The following is an 18,010-nucleotide window of genomic DNA, read 5'->3' as shown; positions in this document are numbered from 1 at the left end:
GGTTTGCACAGCCCGCGACACATCACCACTCCCCCCTCCCCCTCCCATTCTTCTGATTTCATCCTTCTCCTTTCCCTGACCCCCTGAACTTGGGCCATGAACAAATACTTCCCTTTTGTTCTCAAAAGGTCGATTATTCTAAGGTGTGTCCCCACCAGTGCTATTGATCCCCTTATGAACCTGGTTTGGGGCTGAAAATTGAGGCACCAGGGATGGGTTCATTTCCAGAACTTAAGGGTGACTGCAAGTTACAGTCCTGGGGTTTACACCAGCCTCTAGTTGACTAGCTTTGCCTGAGATTTGCTAAGAGCATTAAAATTAAACACATTTTTAGCCACCGTGGTTACAAACATAAGTCTCAAGCCATGAAGCAAATAGCCAGATGATTAACATTAAAGATGAGAGGATCCTTGACATGGAGACACAGACTTGTTCATGGGTCCCAACAGAAGAGCGTTAACACTGGGGGCTCTGCAGCTGAACTGCGGCCACCCCATGGGGTGCAGAGTAAAACTACTCTTTATGTTTGTCCAGGGGGTGGCCTGTCGAAGCAGATCCCCAGACCTGTCTTCTGTCGTGCCCATGCTGGGCTTCACTCACTAATATTTTGGTTAGTAATCAAGTGCTGAACCATGTGTACCATCCAGGAAGTTCTGTGAATCTACCCATACTGTGAAAATAGAACCACAAACCTGTTCTCGCATATGTACATCTCAAATACATATAGACAGAGTCATATCTGTATGCCAATATACCTATAGATGTATATATGTGTGTGCTCATATATACACATACATCTACATGTACACAATAGGTGACTATTTATAGACAGGTGGATTTAGTAGATGAAGTAAGAATGGCACACCCATGCAGAGCATTGTTAATTTCTCTAAGCATGCTAGGCTGGACATTTGATAAGGAAGACCACATAAAAATCGATACATTTAAATGGCACTGCTGGTGAAGAACATTGAAAGTATCACGGATTGCTAAAAGTGCAAATCAATCTGTCTTGGAAAAACTAAGGCCTAAGTTCTCCTTAGAGGCAAGAATAGCAAAACTTCATCCTACAGACTTTGGTCATATTGTTCGGAGAGACAGTCCCTGGAGAAGGACGTAGTGCTTGGTAAAGTGGAGGGGCCATGAAAGAGAGGAAGGTCCTCAATGAGGTGGACTGACACCAGGGCTGCAGCAGTGAACTCAGCCACAGGAACCATGTGAGGAGGATGCAGGACAGGGCAGGGTTTGATTCTGTTGTGCACATGGGTCAGAGCTAACTCGATATGCACCCAACGACGACAACAACAGCTGCTATTTGTCAACATATCGGATCTCCATCAATGATACTGTGAGTAGATATAGCAGGAACTGCTATTCCTACTTGATGGATGAGGAAACTGAGAGCTGAGGAATTCGCAAGACCACACAATAGTGTCTGGACAAAAGCGAGGTGTTTTTTTTTTTAACGGTTTCTTTTCAAAATGCTGTGATTTTGTTTCAATCATCTGTCTAGTCATCTCCTTCTTTCTTTTTCCCAGGAGCCTCCAAAGCAATCATGTAGGGCACACTGCTGGTGACTTTGAAGCTCAGGCATCTAGCAGGGACGGAAAGAACTGCAAAATACAAGTGTAGCCTGTTCTGGGCTTAGACCTTTCAGAGGCTTCCGTGGTGTCTAACTCTATAATTACACCCTCATCACAAACACTCTGAAAGAGGGGTCAATCCATGCAGCAGCAGGCTAATTATGAGGCAGAATTTCTAAAAATTATCATCTTATAAATTGCGTTATTCCTCTGAAGGGGGAAGAAAAACACACACTACATACCCGACTATGTTTCAAACTTGAATTAATTAGTAATTTGAAGCCTAATTATCAACTAATCTATTGGAACATGCAACTCTTTTGTATTTGGATGGTATATGCAATTTGCATCTTATTAGCTGGCAGTTGTAAGGGTTTCAGAACTCATTAGGTCAGAAGAAGAAAAATGCAGATTAGAAGGAGACAGAAACCCAAGGGGCTGACTTAGTGATGCTGTGACTGAGAGGTCACTGGGTAACAGATGAGGACGGGCAATGTAATTACCTGGGGTCATTCAGTGGCTTGGATGATACTGATGTGTAATTTCTATCCTCCCCCGAGAGGTAATTATACATGTCCTCACTCTGGGTGTGTGCATTCTTTAGCAGCAGGGCATCCACAAGGTCTCTGTCAAGAGATATTCTAGAATGGTGGAAAAGGCATTGGATGCTGCCAGCTACCTGTGCTAGGTATGGTTCTATCACAGACTTGCTGTCTGACCTTTGTTAAGTCAGACCCTCTGGATGTTTCTATTTCCCTACAAATAAATGGGCTTTAGGTGGAGTCTAGCTCTAAATAGCTGGGTCTTGGGGATGCCAGGGCTCACTCCTCACAACTATGTCTCCTTTGGGTGAAAACTTGAGTCTCTAGAGCATTACCACCATTTAAAATACAAATGCCTCTGCGCCCTTAACATCTGAATTTAAATTTCATTGTCCCCAGATGCTGTGGAGTTGACTCCAAATCATGTACAAGGAAGGCTTCAAAGCGTTCCTTGGAAAACAGAATGAAAGATAATAGATTTTTTTTCATGACAGTTTGGAAGCCCCATTCCTCTACCCCACCCTGTATGTCAAAGAATAACTGTGTTCTGTAGGGGTTCTATCGTTTTTTTTTTTTTTTTTTTGGAAGTAGATCACCACCAAACCTTTGCTTTTGTTTTTCCCAAGGTGCCTCTGGGTGAACTTGAACCACCAATCTTTTGTTTAGTGGATGAGTTCATTGACCGTTTTTCACCACCCAAGGACTCTCTGTCTAAATTAATCTATCACAGTTGGTATGCTCTGCTACCAGTCTTAACCATGAAATACTGGAATAACCAAGGAGAAGAAATTTTGAAGAGGAAAGGAGGGTAAAGTAAGAATCGGTTTAGCACTGGACACCAGAGCAGAGAAACAAGGGCAGAATTTAAGGTTCGGCAAAGTGTATTGATCCTCCATTTATATCTTCTTCTTTTGACATTCACACACTCATAGCCGCATTATTAATTGTAGTCAAAAAGTGGAAACAAATCAGAATGTCCATCCACAGATGCATGGTTAAACAAAAGGAAGTGTATCCAAGCAATGGAATATTATTTGGTGATGAAAAAGAGAGAGAAGTGCTGACACATGCTACAACATGGATGGTGCTGGAAAGCACTGCATAGTCACAAAGGGCTATGTATTGTATAATTCCATGGATATGAACTGTCAAGAGTAGGGTAGGTCTATTTTTATCTATATAAGATAGGCAGGTTGAACAATCCTGATGAGAAAACAAAGGAACCAGAAGTTCTGGGGGGACATGGCAGAGGAGGAAGTTTGGAAGACGAGTGGGGAGCCAACAAACTCAGAGCTAAGGGAACAACAAGAGATCTAAAATTGATGGCAAGGAGGGCATGTACAATGCCTGGTGGGGTTTAATTAAGTGCAATGTATCTGAGAGGAATTACTGAGAGCTGAGGAGGAAGGTGAAAGGAAGCAGAGGAAAGAAATGGGAGTCAAAAGCTATCTATAGAGGTATAGCTATAGGCATGTATATATGTAAACATATTAATTTATAACAAAAGGGATAGAGGCCAATGTACATATGTTTATATATTAAGTATAAAGACAGCAGATGGCCTCAACTCAAGCCCTTCCTTAACACAGAAACACTTTGTTCTGATAACTTGGCACTCTTTGATACTCACTTTCCTGACATTATCTGATTGCTGAAGACAAAATGGTGTATAGGCAAATGTGGTGAAGAGAGTGGATGGTGCCTTGCTATCAAAAGATATAGCGTTCGGGGTCTTAAAGACTTGAACTTAAACAAGCAGCCATGCAGCAGGGAAGCAACAAATCCCACATGAACGAAGCACACCAGCCTGTGTGATCATGAGGTGTCAACGGGATCAGGTATTGGGTTGTAAAAGATCCAAAATAGCAACTATATTTATGTGAATCAGGGGCTTTGGAGTGGAGACCCAAAGCCCATCTGTAGACAATTGAATATCCCCCCACACAAGGGTTATAAGGAAGGGATGATTCAACCAAGGTGCAGTGTAGCATCAAAGGAATCACACATCATTCCTCTAGGTCATGAATGCTTCCTCCCCCACCACTACCATGACCCAGTTCTACCCTACAAATCTGGTTAGACTGGAGAACACACACTGATACAGATTAGAGCTCTCGACACATGGAATGCAGGACAGATAAACTCCTCAGGAACAGTAGTGGGAGTAGCGAAATCATGAAGGTAGGGGGATGGTTGGGGAGGGGAAAGGGAGAGTAAGAGGGAACCCATCACAAAGTTGGATATATAGCCTCCCCCAAAGGAGACGAGTAACAGAAATGTGGGTGACGGGAGACAACAGACAGTGTAAGATATGAAACAAATAAATAAAGCAATATATAATTGATCAAGGATTCACAAGGGGAGGAAGGTAGGTAAGGTAGGGGAAAATAGAGGAGCTGATACCAAGGGCTCCAGTAGAAAATGTTTTGGAAATAATGATGGCAACACATGTACAAATATGCTTGATACAATTGATGTATGGAATGTTTTAAGAGCTCCCAATAAAACATTAAAAAAAATAGGGTAGGTGGCAAAAATATTAAAGTAAATGTTCATCTACTAGCCCAAATATCAGTAGTTTAAACCCACTCAGAGGCACCTTAGAAGACAGACTTGGTGATGTTCTTTTGAAAGGCCACAGTCTTCAAAACACTGTGAAACATAATCGCACTCTGTACACATGAAAACCATGAGTCGGCATCCACTGGATGCTAACTAGCCACATCAGGAACAACCACAAATGATCATTGTGTCCGAATAGAGCCTCAAAAGCAGCGTGGTACAAACACCTCTTAGGCATTCAAAGATGTGGTGATTCTGACCATGTTACAAAGTTGAGTGACTGAAATTATCATGACCGAGGAAGCCCTGCCTACAGGCACGCTGGATCCCAGGAGCACACTAACTCTGTGTGGTTATTTGACAAGTGGAGAAGGAGGAGTGGGAGGAACTTTCTCCAAGGCTGAAGGTAATAAGGTTCTTTGCATCATAGAATGCACAGCAGTCTGTGAATACGGAAGCAAGTTAGAGGCTCATGCACAAGGGCCCTGAGCTGAGAGCCTGCAGCGCTCTACTCACCAGATTTGCAAGGATGTAGTGGTAGCCAATGCCATTCTTCTCTAGCTTTATAATCTACAAAACACAAAGGGAAAGGATTTGTCAACAATAATAGAAACTAAGATGAATTGAGAGCTCGGTTCTAAGGGATCCTCCTAAAGCATCCCACTTTATCATGGAAGAAAGCACTTCCTAGAATAAGAACAGAGGCTCCCTAAGATCACTCAGTTATAAAGGGGCAGGTGCCAGGATTTGGAATCAGGCTTGTCTGTTTCCAGAGGCAGTGTGATCTTACCATAGACCCAAGGACCCAAAGGTGAAATACTCACCTTCGTGTACTCCTTTCTCTATAAAGCTTTCCCTGGACATGAAGATTCTCCCCTTAGTGAGGATCTTATGCTGTGTTATATCCCTTTAATTGTTATGACAACACGTGCCACTTTGCTAGCCCGGTGGTGGGTAGGTGGCTGGGTAGGTGGACAATTAACACCTTAGTTCTTGACCTTCAACTCTTTGCATGAACAGTGCTCAGAGTCAGCTTCATGTTCTGATGCAGTTTGGTACCTTTCTCCCTAAATCAGAGAGGGGTACGCAGGTACAAGTACATTGCTCAACCCAGAATCTGGAGGGCACTGTCAAGGTTATCAGATCCAACTAATCACTCTACAGATGGGAAGCTGAGGTCCAAGAGGGCAAACGACTTGTTCGGGGCCACTGGTAAACCTGACTGTTTTGAGCCTTCCAACCTGATGCTTGTTGAACACTAGAATCCCCAAACAGCCCTCTGTTCTGAGTGCATGGTGTCTCCGGATTTTGACAGTAGGAAAGATGTCTGTGTGAGGGAACAACCAGAGAATTGATCGAGCAGACACTGTCCAACCAGAAACAACTGAGACCCCAGGCTTCTTCTCACCTGAGATCGCAGTCTTTGCTCAGCCTGAAAATATAGTTGATCACCTTCATTATTTTTTTCATCATTAAATTGGAATTAGTGCTCACCACGTAGTGCCTCTTGCCCTGCACTATTGCAAGGCCACACAAAATATGTATGAGAAATATTTAGGTGTCTGGTCTAACTGAAGACAATTTCAAGGCTGTTGAAGTCCACATTCAGACCTCCACTTAATTGGATGTATGTGTGTGGAGTTCCGTATTTTTTAACATGAGCAATAATTACACAGGCACTGAATGCTCTGAAGCAGTGGATCGATTGTGATGCTCCAGACCACAGAGCTGAAATACTATTGGGTGATAGTTTTATTAATCATTCTTCATTACTTTCTCATCTTCTTGTCAAATGCTTTGTTGTCTTTTCAACCTTTATCAAAAACCCATTCGGCTTCTAATAAACATAAGACAATAAATAAAGATATTTCAAATCGCACTACATTCAAGAGCTGAGAAAACAGTCCCTGCAAGATGACATTTCAGGTTGGATCAGGGAACAGTTGATAATGGACTAAAGGATACTTAACCTACCAAAAAATCATCTATTTCATATGATTCAGCCTAATACCAACCTTCCTACCCACCTCCTCCCTGACCTGCACATTGACCTACCTCCTCTCATTCCCTACCTTCCTTTTACAAATATTTATTATTTACTGGTCTAGTGGGTTGTACATTAGGCTGCTAAACACGAGATCAGTTGTTCAAATATATCAGTCCTTGAAAGAAAGTCTTTCTGTTCCCATAAAAAAATACAGTCTTAGAATCCCACAGGGGCATTTCTACTCTTTCTTATAGGGTCTCTATGCATCAGAATATAGTTAATGGCATTGAGTTTCATTTGAACTTTTGGTATATGCCAAGCACTGTACTGGAGATACAGTAAAAATGAAACTGGCATGATGCTTGCCTTCTTGGGGGTTACAGTCTAGAAGAAGGAGACAGATATCCAGACAAATACACACAAAGTAAAAAAACAAGGAAGATATTATAAAGGGAATGCATGATTCTGCATAGAGCCTATCACCTCATTGCCCCCATCCTCTGGAAGACCATTTCCTTATGATTGTCTTTTTGACCTCTGTATTTGGAAGACTCCATCCCATACTCTTTTTCGCATATCCTTTAGACTAGGACTCTATGCAATACCAGCTTCTATATAAAACCTTCTATGGTTAATCAATCCATTCAACAACTGCTTACTGCTGCTGAAACAGAAATACCACAGGTGGGTGGCTTTATCAACCAGACATTTATTTTCTCATAGCCACGTCTATGGTTCTAATACAGTTTATCCACACATTGCAGTAGAGGGGATTTCTTCTCATAGAAGAAACTTTGCACCTTAGAGGAAAACAGCCCACAGCATTTCCCAGGCTGTCAGTCTCTAAGGAAACACACTGCTACTCTTTCTCCAGGGTCGTGGCCGATGCCTTTGAGCACTGACCTTTGGCTAGGAGAGGAACACTTAGCACAGGTCACTGAGGAGCCTCCTCATGGCTCAGGAGGCCAACTATCAGAACCAGTTGGGTTTGACTTCCTACTTTCTTATGTGCTATGCTGGGAGACTTTGGGGAAATTTAATCCTGTGTTTCTTTATAACACAGGGCAATGGGAAGAAGCTGTTATATAGGCTTATGTGTGGAGTAAGTGGGGTTACATGATGGCGCTTCAAGGAATTTGTACAGGAATGGAATTTCCCATGAGCTTTTGAAGAGCCCTTGTGTGTAGAGAAGGCTCGTCATCGCACCTGTGTCACTGCAATGGCGACCGTATTTTTCTAGAGCAATATAAGCCAGTCATCCGTGTAGTAAGAGTACTTCATTATGGTTCAGCACATGTCTGCCTTCTATCTCTTCTTTGTGCAATCTTGTAGATCAGGGGTCTTTATTCCTATTTTACAGGTGAGTATACAGATCCCCAAATAGAAAAGTGACTCAAGAAGCCAATATGAATTGGAACCAAGAATAGCAAAAATGGGCAAACACTTCCATCTATCATGCACTGAAGGGGATGCTCTGTTCTAAGTGTATCAATTTTTTAATCTTCATAAGAGCTTTCAATAACTTAAGACCTAGCAAACACACTGCTATCAAGTTGACTCTGGCTCATGGGGAACCTATGTAATATTTCTGAGTCTGGACACCCTTGTCGAGTAGGAAGACTGTAGGGTGACTAGAAGTGTTGAGCCACTGACCATATCAAAGGTCAAAACTTGGCCCAACATCATAAATCTCTCGTAAATAATAGAGCCAGGATTTGAGTCCATGCTGAACTGGCTCCAGAATCTACTTTTACCCGTTATACTCTGCTGCTCTCTAAAAAATTAAATTTAATTCCTCTGATCCTATTCCAGAGAGCTTCTTTCTACCTCCATGAACACAATTCTTGCTGGCCCGAGTTGTACTTTGTATAAGAGAGACCATATGGTTAACATCTTGAAGAATCCCTGGCTTTCATAATCTCCATCCTGTTGAGTTGCGAAAACCTCTGGGTAAATGCGGAGCTGCTGCTTGAATTTCCTGTGGGGGCCCCGGGGGTCTTGAGGTCCATTAACAAGCTCTGTCAGGTTGTCAAGTACCTAGAATTACTGTCTTTGATTATATAGCATTGTACATAGTGATTGCAAACTATACTTCCTCGTTAGTATATCTGAATACACACGTGCGCTTTCAAAGCACTAATGACCTGCAAAAGGCCTCATTCTTAGGTGAGCACAGGCTTTACTTTTGAGGATCAGAGAGGAGTTAAAGACCTCTGGCCGAAACTGATGAGTTTACAGTGTCTGCTCATGAACTGTACAATCAATTGGATTCTCAGAAAGATGAGAATGTTCAATGGAATAGTGGAAAAAACGGTGCTTGCTGCCTCCTTAGATTCTTAAGCCAGGCCAGTGGGCCAACTGTATTCGCCAAACATTGGCGACAGAGCCCATAGCTGAACACAAGAATCTGTCCCTAATGTAGCAACAATTTATAGGTTGTAATGCAATTATTATTGTGTTTTAAAAAATAACAGGAACCATTGTTGTAAGTAGATCTTTGATGAACTGTTTTGAAAACCAGTTCATGTGTGCCATTTCATAAAAATCACAAAATTAAATTATAGAATGTTAAAAGAAAAACATCTTGTTTTATGGGGTCAAAATCCCTCTTTATGCTCATTCAGCTCCTCGATGAGAACCTGTTTGAAGTGGGAGCATTTTACCCTTTAGGAAAGATAGAAGGAAAACAGAAATAATATCAAATACGGAGCCAGAGATGTGAGTCCCTTGTGACCTGTTTCTGGGTGAGACATAGCAGCCACGTGGGCCCACACTAAAGGACAGACCCTTATAAGACCTCTTTCAGATGTTAAAAAGTAAAGCAATTACTTTGAAGACTAAGGGGCACCTGAACCAGTCCATGCTATTTTCAGCAGCCTCATATACATGTGGAAATGGGACTGTGAATAAGGAAAACTGGAGGAGAATGGATGTCTTTGAATTATGGTCCTGATCAAGAATATCAAATATATTGTGGACTGCCAGGAAAATGAATAAATCTATTCTGGGAGAAGCATGGCCAGGATGCTCCTTAGTAAGACTGGTGAGACTTTGTCTGCAATGCTTTTAACATGTCATCAGGAGAGCTCTGTCCTGGAAATGGACACCATGCTTGGTCAAAGAGGGCTAGGGAAGAACAGATCGAGCATCAATGAGAAGCATTGACACAGTGGTAGCAAGTGTGGGCTCAAACAGTGGGACCCACGTTTGAGAGGACGCAGGACAAGGCCGTACTTCCTTCTGCTGCACCCACGGTCACAAGGAGTCATGCAAACCCAAACTCTTTCCTGAATAAAGAGAAACCTCTTTAGCTCTAGGAGGTTTATAACCACCCTCTTCAGACTGGGTTTAGACCCTTCTCCACCAACAACTACAAAGACGCAGGGCTTTGAAATAGTTCAATCACACAGATTGCATAGCGTCCAAATATCCTGTGAGTGGGACTTTGATACAAACAGTAGCAAACGGGCAAGAGTGACCCACTGAAAACTCCGGGCCAACTGCACCCTTTGAATGTGTTGGCCATCCCCTTTGATGGGGCCCTGCTGCCTGTTTGCACCTCGAGTCAAAATCCCCTGTACAAGAGACTTGGTAGCGATGCAAGTGTATTCTCCACTGGCTACAATGGAACTGTTTTAAAGCAGTTTGAAGATCTGCCAAGAAAAACAGAAATAATCTTCTCTGAATCATCATCAGATAATATAACTTTTCCTTTCTCATTTTAACTTCTGCTATCTTCAAGTTGTAATAAAACAATTGGAATAAAAACCAGGTTTTACTGGTTTTTCCAAATACAAATTATTAGAAATCATAATGTGTATTTAACACTCAAGTTCTCATCTCCCTGGTGACAACTAGTCTTCATCTTCACATCTTTCATCTGTTTAATTCCACTTCAGCCTCTCTAGACCTCAGCACACTGATCATTTAATCAGGGAAACCTTTCTTGACCACCCAACATGGCAAAATTCTACTTTGATCCCTCCTAGTTAATACTTGGTAAGCCTTTGCTATAAATCTCAGGTACTGATTTCAGAGCTCTGCATTTATTAATTAATCAAATCCTGAGAAAAGCCCTATAAAGTAGATGCTTTATTAATATCACCATTTTTCAGATATAGAAGCCTATTATAGTAGTAAGCTTGCTGCCATTGACCACAGATATATCCTTCAGAGTACTAAAACTCTCGAGAAAACTAGCAGCTCAGTGTCAGAGAGATGATGCCGTCCTATAGCCACCCTATGAGATAGGGAAGAACTGCTCTTAGAAGTTTCTGAGACTAACTCTTTAGTAAGTAGAAAACCCGGTCTTTCTTCCGCAGAGAGGCTGGTGGTTTTGAACTTCTGACCTTATAGTTTGCAGCCCAAAGTGTAACCACTATTTGATCAGGGCTCCTCTCAGAGAACTAAACACAACTGCAAATTTGTTTTTATTTACGTTAGTATTCCACTAATCTTTGTCTCTCTCCTTCATACATGGTGAAGGGCAGAATAATGTCTGTTTTACCGCAGCTCTGTCTGCAAGATTTGGAATCATGCCTGCCACACAGCCAGCCCTCAATAAACAAATGTACACAGGCTTTTAGCAGATTTCCTCCCACCCTGGCCGCCCACTGACTCTAGAAGCAGAAACGCAGACTAGTATTTGTATCTTCTTAGGCTTGGGAGAAACTTCATACTTTTCTGAGTTCACTTGTCTTGTCTATAAAGCGAGATTAATAGTACTGTAGAATGATGCTGTGAGGACCTTTGCACATATGTCATGTATTGCAATAGCACGGGCTCTTAAGAAATTATAGGTGTCATCACCATAATATTGATGATGATGATACAAACAGCTATATTTGCTACTCTCCAATCCACTGGACAATCTTTCCATTCATACCAGGCCTTGGGAGGTCACCAAATAAGTTATTAGACCCCATTTTCCTGGCAGAATAACCGAGAGACAGATGAGTCATTTGGTCACACCATCAAAACATTGCTGTTTGCTGGCCTCCATCCGATCATGCTTCCATGTCCCACACTGGCCTTCTCTTCACCCCAGTCACAGGCACTCTCGAGTATCCTGCATGTTTGTTGCATTGTTATATCATCACACAATGTTTACTTGCTATTTTGATCTACATAAACCCCATGAAAGTAAAAACATCATCTCCCTGATTCTCTACTAGATCCCCAGTGCCTGGCACCCAGTAGGTGTTCAATACACACTGGTGACCAGAATGAAAGAAAAAAAAAGAAGATTGGATGAACCAAACAATACCAACTGAATGCTCCTCTTTCTCTTTCTGTTGCTGCCCCCTTTGGCCTCAGCCCCCCCTCCCGCCCCCTTGCCCTTGATGCCTCCACTACCTGGCCCAGGATAGCGTTGAGGCGCTCCGATTCACAGTCCACTACCACCAGCCTCTCCTTTTTCTTCTCTAGGTCCTGAAAGAGCATCCGGTAGCCTTCCTCTGTGGTTGTCAAAATGTTGACGGCTGTCACCTGCCAGTTCTTCTCAGCAGCTGTGTCGAGGACTTTCTGGAGGACGGACAAGCCTGGAGGGTCGTGAGCAGGACAGACAAGTGGCAAACAGATCAATTAGAACATGTAGGCTCCCCTCTTATTTCCCCTAGACACCCATTGCCTTCAATCCGTGCCCCACTCCTCCAGAAAGCTCAGTTCCAGCTTTCTCTGATTGTGCAGCTTTCTCTGATTGAACTCCATGACCATAGGCACCCTCTCTCTCTTTCTATTCTCTTTTATGGCATTATTCCCAATACATAGTAGGCAATAGGACTAGTGATTAGAAAACATAAAACATAAAGTGAGAGTGTCTGAAGCTCAAACGTGATGCTACAATATATTAGTTAAATGACTTAGCACAGGCTAATTAACCTGTCTAAGTTACCATGTTTTCAAAGGTAAAAAGATCAATGTTAATAATATCTACCTCACAGTTCCAACAGGAGGATTGAATGAAAATGTCTTATGCATGCCACGGCATGATCTGTGATCACTGCTGGTGTGTTGATTCTAACTCAAGGGATGCATAAGTGTTAATCATTATTATTGAGCACTCAGTAACTGTTTACTAAATATGTGAGCCTAGCAACTAATTAGGCATCTGATAATTGTTGATTATGGTCTTAAGTGGTTCAAATGGTTCGTACTTTAGTCAAACCAAAATCCACTGTCATCGAGTTGATTCTGATTGATGGCAACCCTATGGGACAGAATAGAGCTGCCCTATATTTCTAAGACTTTAAATGTTTACAGGAACAGACAGACTAATCTTTCTCCCAAGGAATTTGAACTACTGACTTTGCAGTTAGTAGCCCAATGTATAGTCCACCACACTACCAGGGCTCCTGCACTCAAATACTGACTCACAATTGTGGCAATTCAAAACTTCACGGCATCATGACACAAAGACCTGCTATCTGCTGCTGTAACAATTACAGTAATGAAAACTCCATTGATGCACAGTTCAATATCGTATATTGAAATCAACTGCACAGCAATTTTTGTTGTTTAATTTAACTGCTGATTAAACTTTCAAATGCTTGATAAAACCCATTGCCATCGATTCTTACTTATGGTAACCCCGTAGGGAAGAATAGAACTGTCTTATAAAGCTTTCTAGGTTGTGAGCCACACAACCCATAGGACAGTAGTTCTCAACCTGTGGATCTTGACCCCTTTGGGGATCAAACGACCCTTTCACAGGGGTTGCATAAGACCATTGGAAAACACATATTTCTGATGGTTTTAGGAACTGAGCCCCTCTCCTCTGTCTGTCACATCTCTAGGCGGGTTTGCCCACATGCAGATATGCCCAGAAAGGAGTACCCAGTGAGAAGACTGTTACCCATGCTACACTAGGCTTCAAGACAACATTTCATTTATTTGTAATTAGGAATAAATATTTCACAATATATAATTACCTATTGTTTTGTGATTAATCACTCTGCTTTAATTATGGACAATTTGTAACAATGAAAATACATCCTGCATATCAGATATTTTCATTATGATTCACAACAGTAGCAAAATGACATTTATGAAGTAGCAATGAAAATAAGTTTATATTTGGGGGTCACCAGAACACCAGGAACTGTGTTTAAGGGTTGCGGCGTTAAAGAGGTTGAGAACCACTGCCCTAGGGTGTTCTGGGCTCTACCCTGCAAAGGATACTTTGTGATAGTGGGTTTTATTAAGCACCTACTGTTAGTAAGAAAGTGTATTAGATGTTAAGGATATTTTTAGCAATCACTCATTTAATCACCAACCACCACCATCAGCACCAACAAAATTTGATTGAGTAGAGTTGACTTAAATGACTTTAATGAGGTAGATAAAGTAAAGCTTTCAGGGCCTTCATTTGCTGATATGGTACAACTTAAAATGCAAAGAAGCAGCTTCAACCATCCATTAAGAATCAGAACGTGTAGTGCACAGGGGATATATGTCTAGGGAAATTAGGAGTTGTCACAAATAAAGTGGGTGTCGTAAAGTCTGGTGTCCTGGGCATTAGCAAGTGGAAATGGACGGCTGTTAGCAGTTTTGAAGCAGGCCCTGATATGATCTACTCTGCAAGGAAGGACATACTTCCAAAAAGATCATTTCAAGATCTGTCTGGAAGACCAGTGCTGTGATAGGCTAATATTCACACATCTACAAAAAGACTAGTTAATACCAGTATTATTCAAGTTTATACACCAATGACTAAGGCCAAAGATGAAGAAATTAAAGACCTTGACCAACTTCGGGAAGCAGAGATCGATCAAATGTACAATAGGAATGCAGTGATGTGTATTTGAGATTGGAATGTGGAAGTTCAAAACAAAGAAAAATCCACAGTTGAAAAATATAGCCTTGGTGACTAGAAACAAAGTCAGGTATCTCATATAGAGTTTTGAAAGAATCACAACCTATTCAGGAGAAGCATCTTTCATCAAAAACACAAAAGAAAGAACTATGCATGTGAACCTCAACACATGGAATATACAAAATAGATCACATCTACCAAAAGAGACAAGAGAGAAGCTCAATAATATCAATCAGAACAAAGCCAGAGACCAAACGCAGTGGAGGCCCTGAGTTGGTCGTATGTGAGTTCAAGAGGATGCGGAAGAAAATCAAAACAAGCCCACAAAAGACAAAGAATGACATTGAGATCTCCTACCTGCATGTAGAGACTTTCTCAAGAAGAGGATCGACTCAGTGAATGGGCAGGGAATGGCATATTGCCAAAAGATGACTTTTCAAGGTCTACCTTGAAGAACAGTGCTGTCAGGGAGAGGATAATATCCACACGCCTACAAAGAAGACCACTTAAATACTAGTATTATTCAAATCTCCACACCAAAGATGGAGACTCATTATCCGGGGCTGGTAAGAAGCATTTTGACCGTATTCCTTCCAAGACAGAGTTGTTTGCTCTTCTGGTAGTGCGTGGCAATTTCATTGTTACATGAAACTGTACATCAGCTCTTCTCCAGTATCCCTTATTCACGGCCAGCTGTCTCACGCATGTAAGACCACTGCAAACACCCTGGCTGGAGTTCTGGGCACCTTCATCTGCCACGTGGCATCTCAGCCTTTAACCCTTTCAAGAGGTCTTTTGCAGCAGATCTGCCAATGTGGTAAGTCATTTGGTTCCTTGACTGCTGCTTCCATGATAATAGATGGAAGAAAAATGAAATCCTTAGCGGCTTCCACCATTTCTCCATCTGTTCTGATGTTGTGTATTAGTCCAATTGTTAGAATTTTTATTTTATTTATATTGAGGTATAATCCATACCGAAGGCTACGGCCTTTGATTTTCATCATTAATTGCTTCAAATGTTCTCAGGTTTCAGCAAGCCGGGTTGTGGCATCTGCATATTACAGGTTGTCAGAAAGCTTTCCTGCAGTCCTGATGCCACGTTCTTCGTTTCGGTCATCTTTGGGAATATTTACTAAGGACACAGGTGGAATAAGCATGGTGAAAGGATAGAGCCCTGACACACACCTTTCCTGATTTGAACCCGTTCAGTATCCCGATGTTCTTTTTAAACGATTGCCTCTTGGATGATATACAAATTCCACGTGAATGCAATAAAGTGTTCTGGAATTCCCATTCATAGAAACGTTATCCATAGTTTGTCATGACCCACACGGCCGAATGCCTTTGCATAATCAATAAAACACAAGTAAACATCATTCTGGTATTCGTTGCTTTCAGCCAGATCAATCTGATGTCAGCAATTATATCCCTGGTTCTTTGTCCTCTTCTGAATCGGGCTTGAACTTCTGCCAGCTTCTTATTAATTCCCCTTGGCCATGTAAGATAACATATTCATAAATAAATTTTATGGATTAGGATGTGGATTATTCTGCTTCTACAGATGGTTATTTCTCCTTTGAATTATTCATCAATCTTAAGTATATAAATCATTCATCTTTCCCTGTCACAGATTATACCTTCTCCAGCAAACAGTGGAGTGCCTGGCTCCAAGAATCACATCTAGATTGATTCTGCTAAGCTTTCCAAACTTCATTTCTTTCTAGTATGAGTTGTTTGAGTCGCCCATCTACTGAAAATCCACTACATTCTACTAGCTTACCAGGACCAGTTGCTCTCAAATGGAGTCAAGCTTCTGATGACCTTGTGTGTCAGAGTGGGCCTGTGCTGCACTGGGTCATCATGGTTTGACACCAAACTTTGCTCTGGACGCATCGCTCTGTCGATTAGAATCACCTACCATTCAGCACAGTAACTATATATTTTTTAAATCCATCGACTCTTCTACTGTCTTAAACCAAACAACCCACACCCAATGTTGTGCAGTTGTTTCTGACTCATAACAACCCTATAGGATGGAGTAGAACTGACCTGTAGGGTAGTCAAGTTTGTAATCTTTATAGAAACAGACAACCACATCTTTCTCTTATGGAGCAGCTAGTGGGTTAGAATCGTCAACCTTCTGTTTAGCAACTGAGCACTTAACTGTTGTGCCACCAGTCTCCTTTTCTCCCATCTTACCTGTTTTTTATTCACGTAATCCTGTGAGGTGGGCACCAGTGGCATTACCCTGGCACGCGATTATGGAAAGTAAGGCTGAGCGGTATTCAAGCTCACACAGTTAGCGTGTGGCAGCTCTGTTCCCAGCCCTCTGAGGCAGACAGAGCTTAGTCAACAGCACGGGGCTTCCAAGGGTCTCGGAGACATTCCCCACAGGCATAGTTACGTGGCTCAGGTTTTGCCACTTCCAGCCATCCGCTGCACCAGGCTGCCCATTGTCCTGAAAGAGACTTTCTTCAGGTCACACCCACAGAGCTTTGGTATGAGAAGGACAATCATCAAAATAAGAGAGAGGGAATGAACAACGGAGAAAAACTGGTTCTGGTCTCTCCCTCTGCTTTTTCCTTTCTCGTATGAATAATGCCGTCTCTTCCTGACAAAGCATTGCGTACCTTGTCAGCGCAGGACGCCTCTACCTCAACTCCTCGACGTGCAAGGAGGCCTGCAATGATGCAGGCGTGTGTTTACATGCATAATCACCAAGGTCTGGGAGGACTGGTCGGTGTTCAAGCGGAAGCTGGGGAAATCCTACAATTAAAGCAGGAGCCAGAGAAAAGGCAAACATCCCATCCGGAGCATCCGGGAATGGGAAGTGGTGTCGAGCAGGCCTCAGAAGAGGAGTTGAGCATAAGGGCTGCAGGGGCTTCTTCCTGCGAAGTGGGGAACAGAGTCCTTTGTTGTCTGTTCTCAGTCTGGAAGCTCCACTGAAACCTGCTCACTCTGGGGACCCTGCTGGCATTGGAAATACCACTGACACAGCTCCCAGCATCACAGCCACACACCGGCCACCACAATAGGCCAGAGTGTTCCTTAAAGGCAAGGATGGCAAGAGGTTGTCTTAACATACTTGGGCGATGCTGTCAGGAGAGAACAGTCCCCAGGCAAGGACAGCATGTTTAGTAAAGCGGAAGGGCAGCGAACAAGGAGGACGGCTCTTGAGGAGATGGATTGACACTGTGGCTGCATCGATGGGCTCAGGAGCAATTGTGAAGCTGGCACAGGGACATGCAGTGTTTCATTCTGTTGTGCATAGGGCTGCTATGGGGTCTGAGTCCACCGGATGACACCTAACAATGGCAACAACCACTGATGAAGAGAAGGAATTACACATGCAGATTTGAGAGGGGACCTGCATTGTGAAACAATGGAGTGAGCAGAAAAGTTTAATGCACAGCAAGTGTTTGGAGCATGTAATTTATAATCCATATTTAAGTGGGGGCAGGACTGCAAAGATTTGAAATTTGGATGATGGTAGTGTGGACAGTGATTATCTAAACCAAATCTG

The 18,010-nt window shown here is 42.4% G+C and overlaps 1 protein-coding gene across 4 annotated transcripts in view; it reads right to left on the bottom strand.

Annotated features, from left to right (window-relative positions):
- GRIA1 (glutamate ionotropic receptor AMPA type subunit 1) overlaps positions 1–18,010 on the bottom strand; it is a 379,675-nt gene that overhangs the window by 156,301 nt on the left and 205,364 nt on the right. For all 4 annotated transcript variants that reach the window (XM_075543167.1, XM_075543168.1, XM_075543169.1 and 1 more), the window contains 2 exons: positions 12,030–12,214; positions 5,204–5,257 (listed from right to left, as the gene is read on the bottom strand). In XM_075543167.1, coding sequence (XP_075399282.1) covers positions 5,204–5,257; positions 12,030–12,214 — 239 coding nt within the window. The remainder of the gene's footprint in view (positions 1–5,203; positions 5,258–12,029; positions 12,215–18,010) is intronic.

This window comes from Tenrec ecaudatus, chromosome 2 (genome assembly GCF_050624435.1).
Source record: "Tenrec ecaudatus isolate mTenEca1 chromosome 2, mTenEca1.hap1, whole genome shotgun sequence".
Lineage (NCBI taxonomy): Eukaryota > Metazoa > Chordata > Mammalia > Afrosoricida > Tenrecidae > Tenrec > Tenrec ecaudatus.
The sequence above is the reverse complement of the archived record's forward strand: the minus strand, read 5'-3'. Positions and strand labels throughout refer to the sequence as shown.